At 41.1% G+C, this 10,837-nt stretch overlaps 1 protein-coding gene across 1 annotated transcript in view; it reads left to right on the top strand.

Annotated features, from left to right (window-relative positions):
• Positions 1–358: 358 nt before the first annotated feature.
• PTPRR (protein tyrosine phosphatase receptor type R) overlaps positions 359–10,837 on the top strand; it is a 154,507-nt gene continuing 144,028 nt past the window's right edge. The window contains exon 1 of the mRNA XM_082487345.1: positions 359–434. Within this exon, the coding sequence (XP_082343471.1) occupies positions 374–434 (61 nt within the window). The 5' untranslated portion in view covers positions 359–373. The remainder of the gene's footprint in view (positions 435–10,837) is intronic.

Raw genomic sequence — 10,837 nt, 5'->3', positions numbered from 1 at the left:
CACCCCCACCACCCCCGCTAGAACTAGAGATCTTTCCCTTTGCCTCTCATCCCCTGACACTTCGGCTCCCCGCTGCCCTTCCACAACTCCATCCCCCGGCGGTAGCGGGGTGAGCTCAGCCCAGTCACCACCGCTCCCCGCCGCCCAGGCTGGCCCTTCGTCTCACCCCGCGCCGAGGAGGCAGTTGAGGGCAACCGCCCGCCCAACCGCCCAACCGCCCTCCCGCCCGCGCGGCGCTGCGCATGCGCAGCCCGCTCCCAGGCATGCTCACTGGCGGGGGCCGGGGGGGCGGTGGAGCGGGACGCGGTGGAGCGGGGTTGCCCGGCTCGGCTCGGCTCGGCTCGCCTCGCCTCGCCTTAGCGCGGCTCGCACCATGCGGCGGGCGGCCGCCTGCCTCCGGGCGCTGTGCCTGCTGCTCCACCTCCGCGCCGCAGGTGAGCGGGGCGGGGGGGCGGCCGGACGGTGGGGACGGGGAAGGCGGCGGGGCACCTGTTGTGGCGGGCCGGCCCCGCGCAAGGGGGCTCTCGGTAACGGCCGGCGGGCAGCGGGGCGGGCGGAGCGAGCGTCTTTCAGCACCGCGGACAGCGACCGAGCTCCGCGCCCACCGCCCCGCGCAGCGGCCGCTCTCTCGCCCCGGGTGGCGCGGAGCTGGCCCGGGGCTGGGGCAGCGAGAGAACATCGTGCCTCTTCATCCCTTTTTCTTCCCCCCCCCCTTTTTTTTTTTTAATTTATTATTTATTGGGGAAGGGGAGGCGTTGCTACTTGTATTTGCTCGCGGCAGCGGGATTTCTAGAAAGGGAAATTTCAGCTGCGACAGCAGGCGTTTGGGCTGTAGCGGTGGTAATAAATCCTCTCTCTGCTTGGCTAGCAAAACGTGTGCCTCATTCAGAAATGCGGTGAGCGATGAGCGCCCTGGTACGTGTGTGAAGTTCTGCCACCGGTTTCGTTCTCATAGTCGTGGCTTATATTTCTGGCGTAAATCTCGGGTTTCTCTTAAACCATGAAACACTGCTTATTTGTTCGTAGTCCTCTCTCTCCTGTGCTGATTTAAGCATATATACTCTTAGGAAGGAAACAAAATCTAGGGTGACTGTATAACTGAACTAAGTTCCCAAATAGCAAAGTTGAAGAGTTTCTTTGTTTTATCATATATGGCAAGCTTAGCTACTTCTGAGGTAGAAAATGGCTGTTGCACTCTGCTTTTGACTTCACTAAAGTTTAATTAAGGAAAACAATTAAATGCACCACCTAGGTACTGATTCTTTCGCCCCTGGGAATGTTGTTTTTGGGAGCGATTTTTAAGATGCATCTAATTTGCATTGTGCTATTGCAGAATCATTAAAAGTAATAATTGGACTTCATGTTTCTTTTAATGTGGAAGCAGTGCATGAACATGTACGCCCCTCCACCCCCCAAATAATCTGTGTTATGAAAATAGGTGTCTATATGGAGACATCAGGAAGCCGGCACTGCATTCTTTTGTTTGCTATCATCAGGAGAAGTGGTTTGCCTCAGTTACTGGTATTTTATTGCCCTGGAATATTAGGCTACACTTCATAAAATCTCAGGAGCTTCTTTCCTGTATATCTATAGTCAGGAAGCTCATGCTGTTATGCCTGATATTCATGCGTGCAAGAGATTATTGACTGAAAGATAGGGAGCATTTTGTGATCCATTTTAATAAAAGCCTTAAGCTGCTTTTAGATTGTTCTTTTACAACATGTATTAAAATGATCATCGGTATAAAATTAGTGTACAGCCTCTATTTGACATAACATGCCTTCTAATCTCAGTTTTTCCTCTATTAACAGTGGACTTGCTTAGTTTTGATGTACTTCATTTTTCTATCCTACTAATGGAAACTGAGTTTATATCCTGCCAGTAAGCCATTTACTTTCCTTACTAAGTTTTACTTGTTTCATTAAGTAGCTGGGAACGCTTGCAAACAAAACTTGACCTTTATTATGAAAAAGTCTCTATTAATGAGAAAAGGAGAGGAAAATAGACGTTTACATGGTGTTACTTTGTTCCCTGGGCAATCTTGGAAAATAATTGTTTCGGAGAAGGCGACAGAGAGGATGGACAGGAGCTGAATTCAACCTTTGCATATTGGGCACGACTCCCATTGAGCATGAGAGCTGTGCTTCCTCGAAGGCAGGGCTGCATACAACTTGCTTGCGTTGGGAGTCATTGAAGATGTCACAACAATGAAATAACATAGCAAGCTTAATCTGCTAAGATTTCTCTGTTTCATCTGATGCAAGTAGAAAATTTGGTCTATGCAGGTTACGGCTATGGACATCTTTTATGTATAGCCTAAACTTATGAATTCTTGATGGTGATTCTGCAGCTTTGATTCACATGGAATCACAAAATGTATTCCACTTGCCACCAGTGCTAGGTCACAAATTATATCCTGAATGTCAATTTTTTTGTGAGGTGATGGAAACTGCTCTGCTTTTTTGTTCTGAGGCTGAATATACATGAGGCATGCTTCTAGGGAAAGCTGTCAGCAGACATTAACAAAATATCCCTTGATATCAGTTGGTGATAATAGATTTTAGCGAAAAAATAAGTCTACATTTACTTGAGCAAATGCTAGAGCGAAAAGAAATCATTCCGTAATGTGTTTAAATGGGGTTTTGTAACGGAGGTGTAATGCATGTTGTGTTGCAAGTCTGGTTTGCTATGGAAAGACATTTCTACTATGGTTGTGTTACAGTAGCCACATATGTATTCACACAAAAAATGGAAAATATTCCTATAAAAAATGTGATTGGGAGTTTTCATGTGCTTAAAAAAGTACCATTTTACTAAGTTGATTCAGATGCTGATTCCAATAAAGCGTGACAGCTGTGTAAACAGAAAATTATATCCCATTGTGCTGTTGGTATACCCATATATTGCTTGCTGAAATCAAAGACACTTGTGTGTGCATCTCTGAAAACAGAATTAGGCCCTTCTGCTGAGTGCAGCAGGTGAACTAATCAACCTACATAGAGCTTGCTGTTGGATGAAGACCTAAATCTGTAGCGACTGATTACAGGTCAGCATGAACCTTCAACTTATATTATGCATTGCATGAGAGACTGCAAGGCAGCGCAGGTTATACTCTCTTTTAGTAGGTATGATCTAATATATGTTCTTGCAATAAAAAGCGAATGTCTCCCAAGATAACTAGGAAGCATTCTTTCCTTGTTAAAGAATGGCAGGTGGTAGCAAAAACACAAAGTGATGCATTAGACTAACTTGTAATTAGAGCCATTTGCGTCATCCAGATTACTCAACTAATTAACTATTTCACCTCATTTTATTTTTTAACAAATTTCATGAACAGAATTAAAATATATGATGAATTAAATATCAAGTCACGGGAAACAAGCTAGGAAAATCAACTAGACTGGAAATAAAACTTACTCTTTAAGACAGCAATAAGATGAACAAACCTTGGTCCTGGAAAAGCAAAGAGTTAACAACTGAAGATTTGGTCAGGTCATTTAAGCCATGGTTTCTTGAGCAAAGGCCTTATACTAGCTTGCTAAGGGCTTCTATTACCTCATTTTATCCTTGTCTCCACCTCTTGATGGGTCTGTTCCCCAAGCCCACCACCTGAATCAGGTAAAATTCAAAGTAGGAAATAGTGGCATCTTCTCTTCTTGGGGCAATGCTGTAATAACATGAGGATTGCTTATATCTAAACCGAAATTTCTTTGACCACAAACTAACACTCCATTGGGTGGAATTCACTGTGTAGAAACTTATAAATATGCTAGACTGGTTCTCAGTTAATTATTACTGAAGTCCACAGGGTGATTTTGCTAAGTTCTGCTGAGCAGAAACTAGTATTTCGGCTTTCCTTGTCAAACATGCACTTTGTGGTATTCTCATGGTTGGAAATTACTCGAGTGGACTGCGGCTTCTACTTAAGTGTTGGAGGGCCTGTTTTCTAAAAAATACGCAAGCTCTGTCACAAAAATAACAAAATCTTGGGACTGTACTTCTAGGGTTGAGGTGAGATCTGCATAAAATGCATTGGCAGTCAGATCCATTTCAGTAACCTCATACTAATAAGTGAATAATGCTGGCTTCTAAATACATTTAGAGTGAATGTGAAGGAGCTATTGATTTTAAAAAATGTATTGGGATTCTGCTTCATTACACTAACATAATCTAAATGAAGCTTGTACTTATAATTACCTTCTTTAGAAAACATATTGCTGGCCATGAGTGGGTGTTTTTACTAGAATAGACATTTGTGCCTTTTATTAGCAGACTCATGGATAATCAGAGGGTAGTCATCTGTCCCTTTAAAGGTTCCGTTGGGGAGAAATAGTTTTATAATTCAGTATCTTCATATTTTTGAGGAAGTATTTAGCTGGAAAAAGAGACTCGTCATGTTTTTAGATGTGGAAATTCTTGCTATTCATAATTTTGAGAGACATCATCTTTTACGAGAGATTTATGTTTGGTACATCCATTAGAACATTATTGAGGTTTGTGATCTTGGAATCCCTGCCTAATTTCATTTGTTGTATTATGAGAAGACTGAAACATCTTAGACAGCAAAGGCTGGTTCAAGCTTCTCTGGAGCGTGAAGCAGGAGACTTGCTGAAAAAACATGAATTGGGCTCTTGGGGGAGTCTGTCTCTCTAGAAGGAGGCTAATGAGATAACAGTGGGTGGCCATGTTTGGTGATGGTCCCGCTCCATGGGGATGTTATTAGGCTTGATGTGGGGGACTAGAAGGAGCGGTAGGACTCTCATTCTATAAAGCTCAGTTGTCCTGTAGGATTTTCATCATGGCTTTGGACTAAGTACTTGGAGAAGCTTAAGATCTGCTCAGAAATCCTGTGTGATTTCCTAGAGCAGTGCTACTGCAAAAAAAACCCAGCCAAAACTTTAAGACTGAACTTAACTTCCCTTCATACCAGCTACGGATTTCCATGGAGATACTATATATTGCATGGAGATACTATACATTTACATCCACGTTATGCAGAGCAGAATTTAGCCATAACCTTCATTTGGGAAATTACAGTAATCACAAAATTAGCACATTGATGCAGCACTTTCTCACACCTTCTGGAAAAAAAAAGCCTGATGTGAGACTATGCAGTATATTAGTGCCAGGGCATAAGTATGGCAGAATACTTAAGTGCCTTTGGGACCAATGGCTCATCTCTCAATTCACATGAGTAGACCTAGTGAAATCAATGGTCTGTGGTATCCAGTTTCATTATTGACATATCAGGCAACAGGCCCATAAAACGAGATGCAAAGTGTCTTTTTGAAAAAGATACCACTTATGTGCTTAATTCAAATTCACTGTAGCTGTGGATATTTTTGGCCAGAGCATTTTTTTTCCTACTGAAAAGGACGAATTCAGCAAAAATGAATTTGCAGTTGTTTCTATTTTCAGCAGATTGCTTATTAGAAAAGGGGAAGAATTCTTTGCAATCATCTCTCTCTCCCCCTCCCTCTCCTGTGTGTACTCCCTCCCTCTCTCAGGGGTACTATCACACTCTCTCACATGTGTGTGCATGTGCTCCCTCGCTCTCACACACACAAACACACAAAGAAAAATTACCATTATCATTTGCAGGTCATACATACATACATACTTTTGTATTGCACACATACATACACACATTTTGTACGAATTGATTTTGTCAGAATTTTTTGGTTTGGTCAAAAGTTCTGAGCATTTTGGTTAAGGGCAAATCAAAATATTTTTTCCAAATTTTTACAATTGTCCTGGTTTGTGCTTGCTTAGATCTGGTGCGGGTTACTTGCTCTGAATTTTGATGTGCCATGGGTACTGTTCCTCTGCTGCAAAAGGCCTGGCTTTTTGGTTACTGAACCTAGCTCGGAAAGCGCAGAACCCTTCCTCTGAAGTACTGTGACCTTGTAGCCCTGTAATATGGTGCTGCTTTTGCTAATAACAAGGCCATAAGCTTTGTACTGAGTTTGCAAGGCCTCATGACTGGGGCTTGTCAGGCCTGCTCTGCCTGAACTTGCCTTGACCTGCCTGTTTTACTTGGTTTAGCTCTGCCAGCAGTTTCTCTAATTGACAAAGCATCTACATCTGTTTTATTTATCTTTGTGTGGTGCAACTCTAGTTTTATACAGATAGCAGTAACACAGGCCAGGTAGAACAGCAGAGACACTGAGAGTGGAGGCACGGGATGTGGCGTAGAGTGGAGGTGTGGGGTGCTATGAGTTGGGGCACAGGCTTGGCCCTGGAAGACCCCATTCTGTAAACAGATCAGTAATAGCTAAAAATGCAGACCTGGAGCTTGAGAAAACTGGTTTTAGGGGATAACAAAGAAATAGTATCTAACATACGTCGACGGCACCATTTATAGTAAATTCAGATGTACCCTGGAGCTGCAGACCAATTGAAGAAAGAGAAAGGTGTAAATACGTGTTACCAAACAAATATATATATGACCCGAAGAAGAAAGGAGGAAGAAGAATCCATCAGCACGAACATCATATTCCTCCCGGTAAAGGACTCCAGATGCTGACAACTCCTCCTAATATTCCCCCATTGCCAATACCAGTGTGAAACCACCGACCAGGGCCAGAGAAGCAGTGGAGGGATGAGCATAACACCAGGGAAAGAGATAGCCAAGTTTAACTATATTATTGCTATTATTGTGACTTTTTTTTGTATTATTCTTTTTTGTTTTTCTATAAAAATTAGATCTAGACTAATGATGCTTCTTGAATTAGATTGTTAAGATTTTCGTTATGCTAACAATAAACTCTCAGCTTTACTTACATGTATAAGGTGTGCTTCATCTTTTTTCATGGACAAGAGTGAATGTAACAGGGCTGAGAAATTCTTATAGCTGAAGGAGGCTGTGAGAAGCTATGCAGAAGCATGCCTGAGAAGCGTGTTAGGTCTAGCAGCCTACTTTGGGTAGGGAATAGCTTCATTTGTATTGTAAGAGTCTTAAGAGGAAGCTGTGGTTTGAAGGAAGGATCTGATCAAGCTTTGTGTTTTGGCATTATTCTCTGAATGATGGAAACAGTCACAGCCTGCATGTCCCTCTGCTACAAGGACTGTTGTATGTGGGAAAGTATTTTTCCAGGTGAATTCTTTTGTCAGTTCCAAAACTTCTAATGTGTTGCTTCATGCAAGTGCTACCAAACCAGAAAATGGATTCATATTTTTTCCTTTTTGGGTTTGCCTCACAAAAGCACTTTTGAAAGTACGTCCTGTTGTCCAGCTAATGGTGAAGTCATATTTTAGCCACTGTTTAACTGCATTTTGTTGGTAATAATGTTTGGCCTACCTTGCTAAAGTTGAACAGTAGGTTGTGTTTGGCTAAAACTGCGTAGCTTATCCTAATGAGATTTAGATTTGATTGACATACTACTTCTCTGACTGTAAGACACATTGTTGACTAGATGGTACAGAAGCAAGGCATATTGCCCCCAGACAGCTTTTGTTTTCATTTGTGCTTTCAACATCACTTAAAACATATTTTTTTCCCCACCAGATACGTTGACTCCTCTTGATATGTTTTGGGTGGTTTTTTTTTTCCCCAGTAAGATAGATGAAACAGGCATAAAGTGATAGATTTTGTAAGTGACTGCCAAAGGAAGGTCCTCTTGCCTGCACCAGAAGGGACAATCTTCACAGCCCAGAGAAGACAGAAGTCTTTATAAACCTATAGTGGTGTTTATCCTATGTCTAGAAATTACTAGTAGTTAGCAGTTCCCTTAGTATCTTTGTCATTGGGACTCCTGAGACTTAGACCCCTGCTCATAAATGGCTAGCATGATACTAAGAATTTTAGTACAGATGCTAAGAGAGATATTTTTTTTCCCTTCCTCTGGACCAACATCTACAAGAGAGAACTGCAAACTCTGCTCTGCAGGGTGCAAGTCTGTTTTCATCTCAATGGACTAAAAGGAGGCAACCAATGAATCTCCTAGCTGTAGGAACATTGGCATCATTGGAGAGGATTGATCGATGGTCTACGTAAGTACATTGAGCTGCCGCTCACTCAGTGTCTCTGGATCGCTGTTCAAGAAGAGATGAACCATTGGGCAAGACATGATAAAGACTGAGCCTGTCCAAAGTTTGAGGCTGGTTTATAGGGTGTGAAGAAGGTTGTATGGGACAAAGAGCATCTTTCAGAACGGTGAGCTAAACAGAAAGAAAAAAGAGCATGTGGATCTCAGGATGCAAAATTTAATTACCAAAATTTAGGAAGTCTTTTTACTGAAAATGAGAAATTATTTAGCAACAGCATTAAATACTGAAACTCAAATTGCATTTGAGTTAAATTTATCTTTGAAACCAATCAGTCAAGTTTCAGCATGTTTTTCCCTTATGAAATGACTCTACATTTTCTGCCTTTTTTCCTCCAATTTCCAGCTTGTTAGCATAAAAATCTCAAGCTGTGTAATATACCAAGATATCTGTAACTATAAAGAGACTTCAGTGTTATAGTGCTAGTTAGATTATTAAGTGTGAGTTTTAAAATGTATGTACTATGTCTCTGTATTGACTTGAGCATTTTACTTACTAATCAGATGTAGCACAGCAGTTCTGTCGATGGATTTGGGGTGACTGTACCACTTACAAGTAGCAAATATACAGTGTACCTCTCATTACAGAAAATGGAAATGTTCAGGAACGTACCGTATTATGCATCTAATTTGTTCAAATTAAAACAAATAATAAGACTTGAGACAATGACCTCAAATTGTTTTTCCGAACACACATCAAGAGTTTAGACGCTATTATCTTGACCCTATCAGGTTTACAAAAGAATGTTATGTCCCACTGGGATTCTCCTTTTCCAGTTGAATGAAGTTCTGGTTTCTGGCTCTAGAGGATGTGAGATAAAAAATCTGTGAAGCTGTGATATTTTTATGTTTTAAAAAGAGAAAACTGTGCTACTATGTTACTGGCTTATTAATGGATCTTGACTATCTTGAAGTTTTTTATCTGTCTGTTTTAGAGAAAGTGAAGGTATTTGGGAATTGGGAGTCTAACAATTTTCTGGCAGATTGCTTTAAAATAAAATGTCAACTGTCTGAGACTATTCTGGGAGTCAAGACAGTCTAGAGAATTCTTGGGATTTTTCTCTTAAGCAGAGGCCAACTGGGACAGTCAAAAGTGCCCACAACATCTTTCACATCAGATTTACTATTTATTATAGGCATTCATTTCTGCATATGTAATGCACATGTGTAGTGTAGGACAGGCTCAGCAGCGTGTGCTGTCTTGCATTCTTGTGATTTACCCATCTATTATCACAAGAAACTTTTGTGCTTCCCAAATTCTGGGACCATGCGGGTATTTCACATGGCCATCTACTGACCCCTTTATCCATAATTTTTCTGTAGATTGGATATTTTTTTTCATTTTAATTTGAGACAGAATCTTCTATATTTCTGCAGACAACTAAGAAAATCAAGTGAACATGTAGTTGGAACCAGCAAGCAGAACAGCTGGAACCAGCATAATAGGGAGTTTCGTAAGGATTTTTCCAATTTTCCTTTCCAGGAAGGATGGTGAAGACAAAGATGGCAACTGGTGGCAATGGTGGAAATACTGAAATTAGCACAAGCAGTGAAGATGTTCAAGATGTAGAAAGTATGCATTCTACATCACTCTGGAACTTCTTGTTGCACTTTTTTAACAGAGGAAGTGTTTCAGCTGGTAGAGGTTCTAGAAACAAAGCTCTGGGGATTGGAAATGTAACTAAAGATAATCTGAGATTTTGAGGAGGGGGAATACTGTTGTAGAGGAGAAGCTAAATTAAAGGTGGGGGGTACAATGGAGGACCATGGAAACAAGATCAAAACAGGCTTTCTTGTTAAAAAAAAGCTAGGGAAAAGCAGCAGCATGTGAGCAGTTGCAAGGAAGAAGGAGAAGTCAAGAAAGAACAGAGGAAGAAATCACAATATTCATCAGGAGCCAGACCCTAAGAAAAGAGTGGTGACCAATCATGACATTGTGCAGACTGAATAACTGGAAGTAGGAATCATCAAGTCATACCAGTATCAAGCCACAGTGCAGCATACGTTACTAAAGGGAATAGGAATGGTTATTGCATGAGATGATCTAGATGAAGGAAGGGTAGGCTGTCTTCCAGGAGCAAACTTGCTGCTGAGAAGTTCTGATGTGGGTCTGAAAGTAGCCACTGATTATGGCTCATTTTGGAACAAATAAGGAAATAAAATTTTTCATTGACATAAAAGTAGTTATTCTTAGCTGAGAAACAGGTGAAGATTCAGCATCTTTTTTATTAGAAGAAATAGCATGGAATCACATTCTGAACATCTCATCTGTTCTCAACGCCAAAGCAGAATAAACTATAATTCTTTGTAAATACACTTGAGAGGAGGGAATTTTAGGAGATGGAATAAAATTGTCTTAATTAAAGGGTGATATCAGCTCTGGGTGAATATTAGAAGTCAGTCATGAATAACTTTACATTCTGAAGTAGAGTTCAAACAGGGTAGTGTGAGCAGAATATCAAAATTCACTTAAGGATCAAGTTTGCTAACCTTATGGAAGAGATACCTCTAGGAATTCTATTTTTCGAGCCTTGTCCTAAGCCCTGTTTTCTGAATTTCCCTGTATGTTGGGATATCTGAAGCTTAAAAGACACCAAAATCCCTTTTTGCTATCATACTGTGGTACTTCAGTACTTCATAGCTTCTGATGGTTTCCCTGGGGATCACAAAGGAGTATTTGCTCTTTCTGTATAGGTACAGAACTTGATACAGGAGTCCCAGTCTTCTCTCTCTTAAAGGTTTGAGACTGGCAATATTTAAAGGTGATGTGTAGTAGAAGTGCTGGTGTTTCT

Source organism: Vanellus vanellus (genome assembly GCF_965231255.1).
Source record: "Vanellus vanellus genome assembly, chromosome: 1".
In the NCBI taxonomy this organism is placed as follows: domain Eukaryota; kingdom Metazoa; phylum Chordata; class Aves; order Charadriiformes; family Charadriidae; genus Vanellus; species Vanellus vanellus.
Note: the sequence above shows the minus strand (reverse complement) of the source record. Positions and strands in the feature narration are given on the sequence as shown.